The sequence below is a fragment of the Macrobrachium nipponense genome, chromosome 40 (genome assembly GCF_015104395.2).
Source record: "Macrobrachium nipponense isolate FS-2020 chromosome 40, ASM1510439v2, whole genome shotgun sequence".
NCBI classification, from domain to species: domain Eukaryota; kingdom Metazoa; phylum Arthropoda; class Malacostraca; order Decapoda; family Palaemonidae; genus Macrobrachium; species Macrobrachium nipponense.
Genome location: NC_061101.1, coordinates 2,514,504 through 2,532,578, shown reverse-complemented (window position 1 = coordinate 2,532,578; position 18,075 = coordinate 2,514,504). Strand labels below are relative to the sequence as shown.

Below are 18,075 nucleotides of genomic sequence, written 5' to 3'. Positions count from 1 at the left end.
GATGGTTGAAATACGAATTCCAGATTCGTGGATTGATGTTGAAAAAAACGATTTTCAGATTCGGTGGGAGAATGGTGGAACTGGTTCCTATGTATATTCACACATACGCACACACAGACACACTAACACAGATGTGCAAGTACACGCATGTATTCAAAGGCTTCCATCAAGAAGTCCCAGTACCATTACAAGTATTTATTGCTTGTAATGGTATTGGGACTTTATGGACAACCCTGTATTATGGAGTATATTACCAAAACAGTGTTTTTGATGGACTATAAAAAAAAGGTAAGCAATACAAAGATTTTTAATTATATTCTTTTCTTTTTTATGAACTCAAGTTTCTGTTTGTTAAACGTTATCAAAGTCACATCTTTTCGTGAATGTATGTTCTAATATACACTAGCCTTTAAATAAGAAATATATCTTGTTGGATTCGGTTGATGAAATATATTTCTCGTTGGAACTGTCAGCAATTGAATTTAATCACCCACATATTTTTTATATCTGTCTATACGTATCCGTTTTATCGATTGTCCTTCCCATTTATAACCTCATATCATAGTTCACTTTCATGTTTATCCATTTCTATCTCCCTTATCATAGATCAAAACCTTATATCATTTATTATCTTTCTTTCGCTCTTCCACTTTCTATTCTGTCTTTCTTTCTATTTTGTTTTTTCTTTTCTCCCTCCTCGAAAGCACTGAATCAAAGGCATTTTCTGACCAGGAATTGTGATACCCATCAGGCAACCTCTTCTCACATTATACACAATCGATTAATCCTGGTACCATTCCTTTCAGATAGATTCTAGTTTTTGGGGATTTTTTTTTCGGTAATTCCGTGGTTGTTTTAGCCATTAAACTTATACATTGTAAGGTTAGGGGATTCTCTCTCCACTTCTGTGATTCCTGGCTCCTTAAACTTCTATTATTGTAAAAAAAAGAAGGTTTTGGGATTCTCTCTCCACTTCTGTGATTCCTGGCTCCTTAAACTTCTATTATTGTGAAAAAAGAAAAAAAAAGTAGGGCCACGAATTTCTTCGAGTATCCAGTCGCCATTTTGAGAAAGAAATTCTCACGAGTAAATCTGATTTTTTATTATATTCTGAAGGCACAATGATATCCTGAGCTTGTGATTTCATCCACGGAAAGATGATTCATCCTATTGCTTCATTACTCAAAGAATCACATCAAGTTTGCTATACGTTTTGTTTCAAGATTTCTCAGTGAGTTTCACAGCATTATTGCCAAATGTTTCATGAATGTAAGGCGGTTTATTCTTATACTTTTCAAACACTGACGAATATCATCACTATGGGTGCGTCACGACACTTAGACTTTGATGGAAAAAGTAATGCCCTGATATCAATTAAATATCTTTAGAACAATCAGCCAGACTGTAAGTTCTTTAAGATTTTCACCATTGCTGAGAAATTCACAATCTCGTGAAGAACAATCTCTGCCATACAAAAAAAAACACACAATTATCTTATTTTAAATAATAATATACTTTACTATGTAATTGTGAATTTTTATGATTGTCACTATTGATAATAAACACAATTAAGTCATTCGGTGAAATAGCAAAAAACCAAAGCAATGAAAAACAGAAAAAACTCACTGGGTTTTTTATCCATTACTACAGTCATCTTGCATTACGAAGACAACAACACAACGAACTGGTTCCACTTCTAAAGACTCATGGATTTCCAGAATGACCCTAATCATTCGCGTCTCTGTAATCTAAACTATAGAGAGAAGTGGCACATCACACGTCAACGTTGACACAGAGCCAAAATGAAGCAGAGACGAAACCAGCAGACATATTGGCTGACTATCGCTTCCGCGCGGTTAGTGTTCTTCTCTAAAGGAATTGCGAACAGAAACGCGAGGCCAGCGATGGTAAGCTGACATGTGGGCTGTTTGGCAGGTGTACTCTACACCTGTGCACTCTGCTCATTTATGGCTATACTACCCCTACCCTCCATCCCCTATCGCCTACCTACTTATCTATTCCCTGCTCCTGTTTATATTTTTTTTTTTTTTTTTTTTTTGGGTGGGGGGAATTCTTTTTTTCTTTGGTTTCTCCCGAAACTTAGGCCTATAAAATGTCTTATAAAGTTGTCAGTCTTCGTGAGTCAGACGAATTCTCAAGATAGTCCCATTCCCAACATCCATCCTCTCTCTCTCTCTCTCTCTCTCTCTCTCTCTTCTCTCTCTCTCTCTCTCTCTCTCTCTCTTTCTCTCTCTCTCTCTCTCTCTCTCTTCTCTCTCTCTCTCACACACACACACATTTTGCTTGGTGAGACGTACCTGTGCACAGACTGATTAATCAACCGATATCACGCGTTTAACATACGACTAGAAAACGAATTATATTTAGAAGTGTTCGTGAATTGTCGGTGATAAGTTAGTGTGAAAATAGTAGGATAAAGCATCTATTAAGTTAGTTTATCGAGTGAAGTATTGAAAATTCGATCAGGATGGCAGTAAGCTCCAACTGTGGTAAGAGATGTCGAAATCTTGCTTACATTGCAGATATGCAATACTTTGAGTTAGCAGGAAGGGATCTGGCATTTCTCATCTATGAGATCAATAACAGCCCTAATCAAAAAGATACAAAAGTATTCATAGACATATTGGAAGGATATGATCCTTCAAACTGGAATAAATCAGCAGAAAATATCATGAAAATAATTGAAGGGGTTCCAAATAAAATTCAAGTGGTCAAGAGACTTATAACGAAAATTTACATCAGTCAACATATTCCGACAAAGAAAATGAATAAAGTGAACATTGTGAATATACTAACTGATGCAATAGGAAAAAGAATGCCTAAAGTATGCAAACTCTGTAAGGTGTGGTATAGTATAGTAAATCCACAAAACCTGATCAGGAAATGTTATGCATGCAACATACCCACACATCCCCAATGCGCTGAAGTCCAGCAAAATACGAGTAAGGATACTAAAGTATTTTGCTCGACATGTCTCTCATGGATAGACAATGTTATTAAATCAAGACTTAATGTGCAAATAGTCAAGGATGAAGAAGATGAGGAAGAGGAAGAAGAGGAAAACGGAAAAGAAGAAAACAAAGCTGAAATGACAGAAAAAAATAATGAAAACAAAGAGCAGGACAAGAGTATGGATGCAGATACTCATAGATACTAAATATGAGCCAATCAAGCAGCATACATATGAAGGAATAAATTAAGACATGACAACACAATAAAATTCCGAAGAGGCTTTACCCAGATCTGCATACTGATGGGAAAGAGCAAGAAAAATAGAAAAGAAAGACAAAGTCTGCACCCTTTTGAAAAGAGGGAATTGCAGAAGGATCTTGTTCCAGAAAATCAGAAAGTGGAAAATAGGTCTTGCAACAGAAAAGAATGCATGGAAAGTAATGGAGCAAAAAAGTAAGATAGAAAATGCAGAACAAAAGATTATACAATCAAAAGAAAATGAAAAACGGGACTTGGAAGAAAAAAACCCTAATAAATATCAAGCAAAACCCCAAACTATTATTCTTATACGCGAAAAAGATGAGTAAAAGAAGAATAGAAATAGGCCCTCTAAGAATTGAAGGGAGATTAATGAATGAAAAAAACATATTGGCAGAAAGATATAAGAGAGAATTTATCCCTAGAATTGATAATGAAGATAATGATACAGAAATAAGGGATGAAAATAGTGAATATTTATCAGACATAGGTATTAATGAAGCCGATATTGTGCAGGCTATTAATGAAATTAAAAATGGAGCAGCAGCTGGGCCTGAGGTGTCCCTGCTATTTTGTTAAAGAAAGTAGTTCATTCTATCGCAAAGCACCTTGCAAAATTATTAAGGCAAAGTGTAGATACAGGCAAGATTTATGATGAGCACAAATTAGCATATATTACTCCTACTTTCAAAAGTGGATCAAGACTAGAGGCAAGTAATTATAGGCCTGTGAGTCTAACATCACATATTATGAAAGTGTATGAAAGGGTAATGAAGAAAAATATTATGAAACATTTAATAAAAATAATTTATTTAATATAGGACAACATGGTTTTCTACCCGGAAAAAGTACACAAAACCAACTGTTGGTCCACCATGAGAACATGTATAAAAATATGAAAAACGGAAAAGAAACAGATGTGGTTTATCTAGACTTTGCAAAAGCTTTTGACAAGGTAGATCATGATAAATTAGCAAAGAAAATTAGAAAACATAATATAGTGGATAAAGTAGGAAGATGGATAAAAGAATTTTTACACAACAGAAAACAGATAGTTATTGAAAACAATGAGAAATCGGATGAAGCTAAGGTAATATCCGGTGTGCCACAAGGTACGGTGCTAGCTGCATTGCCGTTTGTTATTATGAGTGCAGACATAGACAGTAATGTTAAGGACTCGGTAGTGAGTAGTTTCGCCGATGACACAAGAATAAATAGAGAAATTATTGTGACGTAGATAGGAACGTGCTACAAAGAGACCTTAACAAAGTATATGAATGGGCAGAGGTAAATAGGATGGTATTTAAGTCTGATAAATTTGAATCAATAAATTATGGCGATAGAGAAGGAAAGCTATATGCATATAGGGGACCTAATAACGAGACAATCGCAAATAATGAAGCAGTTAAAGACCTTGGTGTGATGTTTAATAGGAACATGTTATGCAATGATCAAATAGCAATTCTATTGGCAAAATGCAAAGCAAAAAAGGGAATGTTGTTACGGCACTTCAAAACAAGAAAAGCTGAACACATGATTATGCTTTATAAAACGTATGTTCGTAGTCCACTTGAATATTGCAATATGATATGTTACCCACATTATCAAATGGATATTGCACAAATAGAGAGTGTACAAAGGTCCTTTACAGCTAGAATAGAAGAAGTTAAGGATCTTGACTACTGGGAAAGACTACAATTTTTAAAATTATAGTCTAGAAAGGAGAAGAGAACGCTACATTATAATTCAGGCATGGAAACAGATAGAAGGAATTGCCGAAAACATCATGGAGCTAAAAAATATCAGAAAGAGCAAGCAGAGGTAGATTAATAGTGCCCAAAACTATACCAGGAAAAATAAGGAAAGCAAACAGGACATTAATCCACTACGCACCAGCATCGACAATGCAGCGTCTATTCAATGCGTTGCCAGCTCATCTGAGGAATATATCAGGAGTGAGCGTAGATGTGTTTAAAAATAAGCTCGACAAATATCTAAGCTGCAACCCAGACCATCCAAGATTGGAAAATGCAAAATATACCGGAAGATGCATTAGCAACTCTCTGGTAGACATTAGAGGTGCCTCAAACTGAGGGACCTGGGGCAACCCGAACAAGATGTAAGGTCTGTAAGGTAAGGTAAGGTCTCTCTCTCTATATCATACACACACACACACACACACACACACACACACAAACAAACAACTTCACTTCCATCGACTGTATTCAACGCAAAACTTCATTCGATCCAAATGTGATATGACTCAGTTGTTGCGCAAGAGAGGTCGCTCCGTTTCTCTCCTCCAGAGCGCATGCGTAAGACTAGTCTCATGACTGTTGTTGCAAATAGAAAGAATTTTCTTTTTGTACTACATCCCAGAGAGGGGTCCAGTACCGTCAGTGCACCTCGCGTGATGCACTGTAAGCCTTATTAACACTGTCTTGAAGCGATGACTGGCTGGAAATGTCCCAGTGCTTGGCCTTATAGCCTAATTTCATCGATCAATCTATGTGCCACGTCGCTAAGACTAAAGGCAGTGGTTCAGTCCATCTCAAAAGGTATATATACGTTCTACAACGACTCATTCTTGAGCTAACGCCTGTTGGGACTCATCTTCCATCTTCATAATATGAGTAACTAGTCGAACTCATCCTCCACTGGTAATTTAAATGAATTAATGCTGACTTTCCATTATTTATCGTGATTCATTATCATCACTGTGACGCGGCTAATTTAATGCGAAAATAAACGTCTCGTGATTTTACACTTTTCAGCAAGCTACACTAAAAAGATATACTAATTTTTTGGTCAATATTACTCGGTCAGAGAAACTACGTTTGCGTGTTACTGACATGGTAACTTCTACAGACAGTGCATTGAACACAGAAGTAAAATTAATATTATGTAGCCTATGTACTTTGTCTGAAAGTTTTGTGGTTGAGTTTGACAAGTTAAGAACGTTGGAATATAAATTATATAAACTCACAATCTAATTCTGATAAGGTTTTGGGAAACGAAAAGTATACATTCTGATTCATAGCACTTCATTTGATTCTACTCAAACCTAAAAGAGAGATCGTTTCCTCAGATCAGTCGAATGAAACTGCATTTTTGCCTTCCTATATTTTTTAGATAGGTGGCGCCCTTCAGTCTAAGCAAGGAGGAATCTTTGAAAAAAAATGCACCAGAATAACAATGAGATATCTAAAAGGAAAATGGAAACTCCTTTTACATTAGCCAAGAGGGAAACGTGTATCTTGGGAACTAGTGGTGGTGGTGTGCAAGAGCCGTTGTAAAGGATGCTCCCTACTATTACTACTACTGCTGCTGCCTCATTCATTGACATCACTGACACCTTTTACGAATTAGGTTGACAGGACACAGACTGTAGTAGGTAGTAACCTTTCGACTGAGTTTGATGACCTCGTGCAGCTAAAGTCCCAGGTGTCATTGTGAGTATAGTGATTGACTTTCACATTAAATGTTTGTGTATTTCGTCAAGACTGAAAAATCAGGCAGTTTAATATACCTAAAATAATACGAAAGATAGTAATCTGAGTGCTTAGCTAGCTAGCTAGGTATAGGTAGCTACCTACTAGGGCCTACTAGGTACTATACTATATTTTTTTCGTGTAAGGATACTTAAAAATAAGTTTGAGTTCTAATCAGGCATTTAGGGAGTAGGTTAGGGTATTTGATGTTTTTCTAAATGTCATGTGACATAATCATAATATGACAGGCTTTGGGGTGAAACAAATGACGTCTCTAGAGACATTGAGCATCATAGGGACATTAAAAGGGATGCTGTTCCCTAGAAAAGACAGTGTGATCTGCCTCCAAGAAGAGTGAATAATATTATTATTATTTTGAATAGGCAGTTGTGAACCCTGTTGTTCTGACTGTGAACAGTTCCTTGTTGGATGAGTGGTTTTCGCGCTCGGCTACCAGTCCGGTGGTCCGAAGTTCGATTCTCAGCTCGGCCAACGCAGAATCAGAGGAATTTATTTCTGGTGATAGAAATTCATTTCTCAATATAATGTGGTTCAGATCCCACAAGAAGCTGTAGATCCCATTGCTAGGTAACCAATTGGTTCCTAGCAACGTAAATAACAATCTAATCCTTCAGGCCAGCCCTAGGAGAGCTGTTAATCGGCTCAGTGGTCTGGTTAAACTAAGATATACTTACCTATTATTCTGACTGTGAACAACTGATTCTTGTGAGAAATTTCTGCTATTGTATGTTTTAAGTTATCATCTTAGCCTTACCTTTTGAGGCAGTTTATATGTTGTCATAGGAATTAGACTACAGACAGTAACTAGAAGTGCCTCTTAATATAAAGTTTTGATATCGATATTGTAATGTTTATTTCAATATGTTAAATACTCACAAATAATACAAATAGTCTGTAATAAATTATATTCTATTCATCGATCCACTACTAAATGATTAAATATCTTATGCAGTTTCATCTTTGGTTGGTATGCCAGCTCCATTATGTGTTGTCTTGACTCTGCCAGAACTTATATTTTTGTCACCATCAACTGTTTTTGCTCCTACCCTGTGCACAGAATGTTAACTCCTAAATTTTCCAGCCTCTCCACCAACTCCTTACCTTCTGCTGCCATTGTGCCAGCATTTATGTGCATGTTAACCGAGACTACTCTACTCAGAGTTTTTATTTTCTCCTTGACTCTCCACAGTCACACCCCTGGACAATTTAAAGGTTGCTGGATAGAGATACCATTTTGTTTGGGGAGATAATTGGTCTTGCTTAGGTGCTTTATCTTTTCAATTCTCCCCATTTATGCGGGCTAGTGACTATTGCAGTCGATAATTTATTTAGGGTTTTATAATACAACAGGCTGAGTAGGCAATTGCTCTCCAAAAGGGCATTAAACAGCTTTCAAAAATGGAAAAGAACAACAAATTTTCTTTTGAACTTAAAAGTATCTTCAACAAATATACACTACAATATTTACAACACTACTCCTTAACAGTAGTATGGATTTCTGTGCTTCAGCTTAACTATACATCTGGCAAATTGAGTAACGAAATTTACAGTACCTTATATACAGTAATTTAGGAAATATTACTGACTTTTACAATTTATACATACAGTATCACAGTGGGGCATCCCATTTCTGAATTCGGTACCTTCTGTGACTGATATGATCACCCAATTAAAGAGTACTTTACAACATTCTAAAGACTATTATAGGTTTCATCTCATTTGTATCATGCATATATGTATATATCCACATTTGTGGTCTTTGAAATCCCATTCTCCATTGTTTTGTCTGACAGACAGGATGTTGGTAATAGTACAATCCCCACATCACTTGACCAGCAGGTAGCCAATAATCACCGAAACTAATTTTCATGAGTCTATAGTTCCCCAGATTGTTTCCCAACTGCAGGATCACCATTATCCAACATCATCCCAATCATTATTTACAGTCACAATCATTTGTTTCCAGCCTTTGTCACTATTTTCTCTGAATGAGACGAGTGTGATTACTGTACTTGGCTAGTACTCTGCCACTGCCAATGTCTGCCTCTGGACCACTATATGCATGGTGCCAATAACCATGAATGGTTATACTTAGCTTTTCTATAGTAGTCTTTAGTTATTCAAGTGTTTCATTTTTGTGTATAAAATATTGTCAATTCTGCTATTCATGGCAATTTTCTTTCATTTCCTCAATGGTGGAAGAACCTGCAATTTTAAGAGGTTCCAACAGTATCCAAAACCTCCTCATGGAGATCTTTCCCTAGTCCTAGTCATACCAAGCCTCTACAGGAAACATTGCAAGAAACCTCACTGCTGGTATTTCCATCTTCAAGATGGATCAGCAAGATTTACAATCTCTAGGAGTTACACAGCGCAGACGACAGGCACTAGTGGAGTTGTCAGTTGCACTTGACTTTGTGGTGAAGACCCCAACGCAGCATCTCTTCTTTATTCCTTCCTATACTTTCACAATTCATAAAGAGAATCTTATATGTTCTGTGTGATGCCATTTGGCATTATGTGTGGGTTCAGGTAGCACATGCATCATATCTCTCTCTCAGTCTTATTACAGTCTGTCAGTTAGGCAAAAGACTAAAGGTAATAGGGACTTTTGAAGACCACAGATGCAAACAAATATAAGCGATGGGTTGTAAGGAAAAAGTAGTGTTCCAAATTTCAAAGTCTAAATAATAAATATATTTAAAGGCAATTGCAGAAAAGTATTTACAAAGGATATTTTACAAGAACAAATACAGTATTATCCATAGTTATGAACAAAAGTTTTAAGGAATAAACATGAAAGTATCTACAAGCAGCCTCAACAAGAGGAAAGATTCTCACTTTTGTGTCTCTTTAGGTGAGCTACCAAGTTCAATTTGTATTTAAATATTGATTTACATTTGCTGCACCTGAAACCTTCAGTCACTTGATCTGTACAAGAAATTCCTAATTTCCCACAGTCAACCACAGATGGGTTTTCTAAATCAACAATCTGGTCAGCATTGTCTTTTTGTTGTTTTTGTACCTCGCTTATACTACTATTACATATCACAGTTTCAACAAAATTCAGTGGGTCAGGCACATCATCACTTTTCACAGAATTATCATTATTTTCGGCACTGTTTGCTTCATTCTTTTCTTTCTCGTTTTGTCCCAAAACCCTCGGCTTACTTAAAGTTTTATGTTTTCCGGTCGGTTTTGATGTCACAGGAACTTGCGTTGAAGACTTTGAATTTTGACGCGTTGAAGACTTTGAATTTTGACCTTTGCACCACATTGAAACGTGGTGTTTCAGTTTTGACGAACGAGTAAATGCTTTTCCACAGTCATCACAAATATAAGGAGGTTCCCTTTCTTCCCCAGTTAGACTTGAAGCACTGGTAGCTGAAGTGATAGGATTCCTCTGATATGACATATTTTCACAATTATCTGAGAGTTCCAAAGCACCAAGAAAGTTCACTTTGGCTGGAGAACCACTATCTTGCTTATGTCGCCCTCCGGTTGCTCCTTCAAATGCATCCCCTTTGCTTGCAACCGAATGCTCACAATTGATGTGTGACTTTAATAATGACGACTCCCCAAAGGACAGATTGCAAACAGCACACAAAAACTTTGATTTACCATTGCTTTTGGAGCCTAGTGCTTCCAACACATTAGGGCTATGACTGTCTAAATTTTTTCCTTTTTGGACACGGCCCACTTTCACACTTTTTTTATTTAATGTAAGGTGCTCTTTTTGTTGGCTCCTATTTCTCTTATTTTTAAATTCCCTGGGAACTTTTCCTTTTTTAAACCCTGTTATGTCAATTACACTCATCATAAATTTATTCACACTAGAAACTGATTTTGAAAGGCTTTGAGCCCCTACGTCCTTACGAAAAATGGACCTAGTTTCATCGTCACCATCATCTTCACTCATATCCTCATTACCACTTGCATGTTTCATCTTATAATGAAAATTATATGCAGATTTCCTCCTGAAATTTGCGCCACAAAGTTTGCACACAATGCCCAAGTCAGAATTTTCGCAATTGTTCTCACAATGCTCCTTGGAGTTCTTTGAAATCTTGTCAGTTTTGTCACTCTCAACTGATGGAAATTCTCCTTCTTCTGTTTTTTGTGTTTCTTTCCTTCCAAGTTTCCTAGAGATGACAATTTCTCCATCACTTTCATCTTCATACGGTATAGCATCACTGTCATAAGAAAGTTCACTGTCGCTAAACAAAACGGAAGTAGTATCTTCATTTTCATGTGGAGGAACTTCTGCAGAAGACGGTCTTTTGGATGTTCCACTTTCATTCTCAGCATCAGCCTGGTGAATACTTTGTAACTCAAAATGGACACGTTTAACATTTTCTTTCCCTTCTATTTTTCTTGATGTTTGCTTCTTACAATAAAGGACTCCCTTCCCACTACAAGACTCTTTATGCTTTCTCAGTCTCACTAACTGCATGTATGAGGTCCCACACAGACTACACACAAAAGGCCTTTTACCTGTGTGGCAAACAAGATGGGACTTCAAATGAGACTTCTGTCTAAAAGACACTTTGCAGTGTTTGCACTTGAATGGTTTCTCACCGGTATGACACCTCTTGTGGCTCTTCATGTAACTCAAGGTATATTCCTTTCCACACACGTCACACTTTTCTGATTTTGGCGTTGAGGGGTGCACTTCTTCTTTCAGCTTCGTGGACCTTGTGCGAATAAACAAACACGCAGTCTTCCCCAAGTTTTTCTTTCTCGCAGAAAAGCTTTTCACCCTTTCAATGTCTCCTTTCCCGTCATGAATGACACTGATGTGTCGTTTCACAGCTCCTCTCTGCGTAAAATGGGCTCCGCACGTTGTGCAACCAAAACTCTTCATCCCTGTATGCTTATGCATGTGTTCCTTAAGATGGGTAATCTGCTTAAAGGCCTTAGGACACACATTACATTTGTATGGTTTCTCACCAGTGTGTAACCTCATGTGACAATGAAGGTTAGAAGACTGATAGAATACTTTGGGACATAATGTACATTTCCAGACTTTCTTCCCTTCAGAATTTATGTAATCAAATTTCAACCTAGGCTTCTTATTGGGAGAAGCTTTCAATTCGAGCAGGCTCTCTTCAGTTAAGTAATCACTAGGGGTAGGAAGTTTTAAGTCACCAGACTTTTCCAAATACTCATTGACTTTTGTCAAATCAAAGGAATCAGAATCAACTGCTGTTAACGGTTCATCCTTTATTCCTTTGTTGACATGAACCACTTTCATATTGTCGAATTCGTCGTTGCTCGTTACTGAATCACCCACGATTTTACTCTCAACTTGGCCGTCCAAAGTCTCTGTTAACTGAATAATTGGTATTTTTGGGTTCGCCTCCATATCATCATCAAACTTTGTCACCCTCTCTCCTTCAGAATTGCTAGCATTGCTTCCATGCAAAATGCTCTTCACTGAAGGGTTGACAACTATAAAATCCTGCTCTTTTCCTATTTTAACATTAATATACATACCAGGGGTGTTGTCTGTTTCTACTTTTACATGATGCACAATCATGCTGTGACTTTGCAAGGCAGATATGTTGCCAAATGAGCATCCGCACACTTCACATATCAGTTTGTTATCTGAATGCTGCAATTTGTGCTTGTTGAATGTAGCTTTATTACTGTATACTATTCCACACACATCGCACTGGAACTCTGCAACTTTTTTATCAGTCTTTATAAGGCCTGTGTCAGCTAATGTCCGATGCTGCTCCATATGCTCTCTCTTGAAGCACTCATCTAAAAATGTCTTTTCACAAATGGGACAATAAAAATTTCTTATCTTGCATTCCCTGACTGCTTTTTCCTTGGGTTTTCTGCCTTCTATATGTTGACTCTTCTTGTGAGAGTTTAGTCGAGATGACTGGGTAAATGCTGCACCGCAGAGATTGCAAACATACGGCTTCTCCCCGGTGTGGATCCTTACGTGAGACCTTAGGTGAGCAATCTGCTTAAAACCCACACCACAAACATCACAGTAATACGGTCTCTCGCCCGAGTGAGTGCGCATGTGGGAAATGAGGTTAGATGAACTCTTGCAAATCTTTCCACATTGTTTACATTCACGAATTTGCTTGGATTTTTCTTTTCTTTCTTTCAGTCTTCGAGGAAGCTTTCTTTTCTCTTCGTGAGAAATACCTCTTTTTCGCCTTCTTGGAGAGGCACCCGGAATTAGTTCGGTCCCAACGTTGTCACTGTCATTACCAGTCGTTCTCACACTTTTCCCCTTTGGATTTAGTGGAATTACTTTCACACCTTCAGAATGATTCATTGACTGAAAAATAGAAACTGGATCATTCTGACCCTCTTCTATCACATACGTAACTTCACTGACAGGATCAGGATCCACATCTTCATCCCAAAGAAGAAGACCAGTGCTTTCTGAATGAATGTCTTCCTGTATTATTCTCCCCCCAAAACCCCCTTCCTTGACAGCAAGTGGATCTTCATCAACTGAAGTGGAAGTAAATATTTCAATGTCTAAATTACCTTCATCTGAAGAATGTTCACTGGAGTGTCCAGCTCCATCTAGCTCTAGCTCACAATCGGTTTCTTGACTCTCTGCCTCATCTTTAGGGAATTTATGAATGGCTTTGGTTGACACTGAGATCCCATTCCCAGCAGCTTTTGGGAGGAGTTGTTCTGTCAGCTTCTGTGAAGACGGCCTGTTTTTAAGAGGCACGACGGTTTCAGTTTTGGGGGACGTAAGGATGATGTCCCGGTTACTCAGAATAGCAGGTAAAACAATAATAAGTTCATTACCATCCTCATCCTTAGTCTTCACAACAGTTCCAAATTCCAAAGCTTGTCGAACATGGTCCGGATGAGCTATGTTTCCCAGTGATGGTGTAACATTCTCTGAAGGTTTCTGAATGTTTTCTGAGACTGCACTTTTTTTGGAGCTTCCAGAACCAATTGTATTCTTAACAACTTTACTTGAAGCTGAGTTATGGAAATCTGCATTCACTCTGATTTCCCCTTCAGATTCTAAAGTTGAAAATAAATTTCTGTTGGTGGACTTCGCTTCGGCACGCTTAGACGATGTTGTGGCAGTCACGACAGAATCAACTGTGCAAGGACTGTTTGGCTGTGCAGTCTGTGCTTTATGCTTACTACTATGTGAATTTCCCTTTCCTCCTCCTGCTTTTTCATTTTTCTCATCAAAACTCTCTGTTTTGGGTCTGACGTTATAGTTACGGTTGGATGTTCCAGACTGTAACGGCACATTACCACCAACTGGAAGGTGAATTTTCTTATGTAATGATAAACTAGCCAACCGTGAAAACTCTTTCCCACATTCAGTACACGGGAATGGGCCAATGTTAATATGGACACCTTTGTGTTTCTGTAATGTTGATTTCTCTCGAAAACTCACTCCACATATCTCGCATTTGTAAGGCCTCTCTCCTGTGTGAATCATCCGATGAGTCTTGAGAGTTCTAAAAGTTGAAAAAGTTTGCCCACAAGTTTCACACTGATAGGGCTTTTCCCCTGTATGTGTTCTCATGTGGTTTGTAAGATGCTGATTTTCAAAAAATGAACGCTCACAAATATGACAAGAATAAGGCCGTATACCAGTGTGTTTCTTCTCGTGTAATTTCAAAGATGACTTCTGTACAAAGGTGGCCCCACAATCATCACATTCAAATTCTCGCTCCCCCGAGTGAGATCGCATGTGATCTTTCAAATGAGCTTTTTGTCTGAAGGACTTTTCACAAAGATGGCAATTAAAAGGACGTTCGCCCGAATGAATTAACATATGCTTCTTAATATTTCCAATGCGGGAAGCCTGATAATCACAATGCTGGCATTTATGAAGTTTTGATATGCTACTATTATTCCCTTCAGAATGTCTCAAACTGTGACGTTCTAGGTGACCTTTCTTTTTATACTCTTTCCCACACACTGTGCAACTATGAGGTTTTTTATCACCCTCTGCAGCTGAAAGACTTTCACTAAGACCATCTTCCTGTTTTATGACCCCAATTTTATCCCCAGTTGCATTTCCTTCATCCTCTGATGTACTGAATGAATCAGAATCACTACCAAAACTCAAATCATCTATGTCCTTCTCGGGGAAAAGGTACCATGGGTGTTCTCGATTCTGATTATCAGTTGCTTTACCATTCCAAAGAAAAACCTTTCGGTCAGAAACAATTTCTGGCACTTTGACATCCTTTGCAGGAACTGCACTGGTCTTACTATTTATCTTAGACATTGTTCTATGTATGTGAGGCTACGTTGATGAGAAATTTGCAGAGACTGACTGTCTAGACAACAATAAATTTTACAGAAGTCCACTGTATCAGTATCTTTACCACACTTCCAACCTCTTCATGTCCAGTTATTACATTGCAAAAGAGCAATCCCTGGTGATTTCTTCAATTCCATCAACTTGTCTACCATACACAGTCTTGACGAAGGAGAAAACATCTGGAATAAAAATTAAAAAAGCAGTTTTAGTGAATATAAATTCCTAATAATAAAACTTCTCCAAAGCTGACAAACCATTTTTAAAAAGATGACATTTTCATTATTTGTTTCATAGATACATACCACTGCTTTAGTCAAGCCTATCAATCCTGTTCAGATATGTTAAATCTGATGCATAATAAAAGCAATGCTGTAATAGGTTGGGGACCTTCACAACGCACCAGTCATCCCTAGGTTAGGTTAGAAAGTGTCCCTGTTACTGCCATTGCCATATCTTCGTGCTTTACATTTTATTTTGCAAGTTTTACTAATTAGACCACTGTAAATGTGAACCCTGTAGCATACTGTGCACTATTTCTCCTACATCTTATACAGGCAGTCCCCGGGTTACGACAGGGGTTCCGTTCTTGAGACGCGTCGTAAGCCGGAACATCATCAAAAATCCTAAGAAAACCTTACTTTTAATGCTTTGGGTGCATTGAAAACTATGTAAACTGCATTCTTATGGCATTTTTCATCAAAAAAAAATTTAAATTGATTATTTTGCATTTTTGGTGTCATATTTCATCTGCCAGATGAGCGTTGTAGGCGTCGTAACCCTGGAAATAATGTCTGATGAATATAATTGAAAAGCGTTGTAACCTCGGAACGTCGTAAGCTGAGACCGTCGTAACCCGGGGACTGCCTGTATAGTGTTAAGTTCTACTTTTTCTACCAATCCTGTAAGCCTAGTTCATTCATTCTAAGTTTTCCTCCTGAATTTTCCACTGGGATTCCACTATTGGCCAACTGTTAAATGGCTTCTTACAAAGGGTGAGAAAAGCACAAAACCTGACCTGCCTCAAAAATAGACTGAAACAGTCATGATGAAGCTTACGTCACAAGCTATGCAGGAGTCATTCATTAAGAGGACAGTTTCTTGCTACTTCATGCAAATTGTATGCTACAGTTTTCAAATACGTAACTTAATGATTTTTATACTGTTTTGGAGATACAGTTCATCCACAGCCTTCGATATGTACACATCTAATGAAAATTACTTGTATCACCAAGATACAGTAGGCCAGGACTACCTCATTTGAGGTACAAATCATAACCTATTCTGAGCCTATTCTTAATTTTGCCTTCAGTTGTCAGTAGTGAAGACAAGAGAGAAGCTAAAATAAATGACTTACCCTAGGCTAACCATGGTAAGTGATAAGCTTTCATGTTTCCAATTGTATGTGCAGTAAAGCAGACGAAATTCAACATTTTTATAAGATAACTTGCATATATACAATTACCCTTTTTAAAAGTGCAGAAGAGTTTCTCATGCTAATTGCATGTGGTCGGGGCCTGCTGAAAAATAAGGTAAATGACTGAGCTGCAACATAGCGGCCACCTCTCTCAGAATGCGGCCACTGCCCGAAAATCCCCTGAATAATATGCTATCATTTCGCGATTTAGGGAAAAACACTTCGAGAGGAGCGTAGAGATCTCAGTGTGTTGCCTGGATAGGCCACAACCCTTGGCTGACACTCATGGCAGCGAACTCGAGTACTTTTTCGGGAAGTTGGGCGCTAGGTATGTCGCCGCTCGATCACTTACCGTAGGTCATAGAGGTATTTCAACAGGGTTGCATACTAGCCTAACCTATCCTACTAGGGAGGGGCTTTGCCCACCCCACCCCCTTGCATGGAATCCCCCAACAAAACATCATGAGCAGCGAAACAACACTTGCATGACGACTGATCTACAATTTTACCTAAGCTTCAGTTGTGTCCTCGCCTGTCAATACAGTGTGTCCATAAAGTCCCAGTACCATTACAAGTATTTATTTACTGTAACGGTACTGGGACTTTATGGACACCTTGTATTTTCAGCCATTCTGGTTTCTCAGTGATTAATCAACCCACAAAAACGGGTCATAGGCTTCAAACAATCAATTCATTAAGCAAACTTGGCTCTATTAGATCGTGCTTACAGTAGTCCAGGCCTAACCTATCGTAGGTAGTCTCTTAAGCATCGTTTCCAGAACCTAGGTATAGGAGGCTGCCTGGCCCTATTGTCTCTTTATCTGTCGGCTAAACTCATCAACTCGGACTAATTCGTAAATTACCTCGTCATTTGTGAAGGAATCTTGATAAGATAAGCTGGCAAAATGGAGGAAAAAATATCCTCTTGTGTCTATTTACTTCGTCGCTGAAGAATATCAACAACAACAGATCTTTTCCTCCTGTGCTGCCTCTTCTTCTTCTTCTTCTTCCATTTCGCGGCAAATGTCACTTGACAGCACGATCGTCCTTCTTTCTCATATTGGTAGACCAATTTGAGTTTGTTCCTTACCCTTTCCATATAATTAGATTTATCCTTTACCGATTACGGTAATTTATAGTTTATTTGTGGCCTTTCTTTGGGATTTGTGCTTTGAAAACACCTTCATCATCATCATCTGCTATGTTTATGTTTTGAGGTCCCTCTGTCAGAACTCATTTTGGCCTTTCTAGAAGGCCGCAGTTTTTTGTTAGTTTCGGGCAATAGTTTTTTTCCTTTAATAATGTTCTTTTTACGTCTTAATTGATCTTGAATACGTATATCTTTAGTTTTTGCGTAAACGTCTTTTGAGTTTTCATATCTTTGTTTGTTTTAGTTCTTGGATCATCTGATTGAATGGTTTGCTTGTAGTTTATTATTATTATTATTATTATTATTATTATTATTATTATTATTATTATTATTATTATTATTATTATTATTATTATTATTATTATTCATGACAGGCGAATTCAGGAGAGGGAGCAATTCGGGCAATGCCTCCTTCACTGAAAATAAGTCAGTATATTTTTGTTCTGTGATAGTAACTGAGTAACTCATTTTCTAGCATAGATCGAAC

The 18,075-nt window shown here is 37.8% G+C and overlaps 3 protein-coding genes across 4 annotated transcripts in view; 1 reads left to right on the top strand and 2 right to left on the bottom strand.

Moving 5' to 3' along the window:
• Positions 1 to 1,887, bottom strand: part of LOC135211864 (uncharacterized) — a 28,706-nt gene extending 26,819 nt beyond the window's left edge. Inside the window, exon 1 of one of the 2 annotated variants that reach the window (XM_064245081.1) lies at positions 1,627 to 1,887. The gene's annotated coding sequence lies outside the window, so the exon portion shown is untranslated. The remainder of the gene's footprint in view (positions 1 to 1,626) is intronic. The other variant, XM_064245080.1, reaches the window with a different exon arrangement.
• A 4,695-nt stretch (positions 1,888 to 6,582) lies between these two features.
• Positions 6,583 to 18,075, top strand: part of LOC135211863 (2-oxoisovalerate dehydrogenase subunit alpha, mitochondrial-like) — a 54,015-nt gene continuing 42,522 nt past the window's right edge. Inside the window, exon 1 of the mRNA XM_064245079.1 lies at positions 6,583 to 6,683. The gene's annotated coding sequence lies outside the window, so the exon portion shown is untranslated. The remainder of the gene's footprint in view (positions 6,684 to 18,075) is intronic.
• On the bottom strand, positions 9,428 to 17,603 carry LOC135211862 (zinc finger protein 729-like). The gene is made up of 2 exons (XM_064245078.1): positions 17,302 to 17,603; positions 9,428 to 15,203 (listed from the first exon to the last, which is right to left on the bottom strand). The coding sequence occupies exon 2, from the start codon at positions 14,986 to 14,988 to the stop codon at positions 9,562 to 9,564; it is 5,427 nt and encodes a 1,808-aa protein (XP_064101148.1). The 5' UTR covers positions 14,989 to 15,203; positions 17,302 to 17,603; the 3' UTR covers positions 9,428 to 9,561.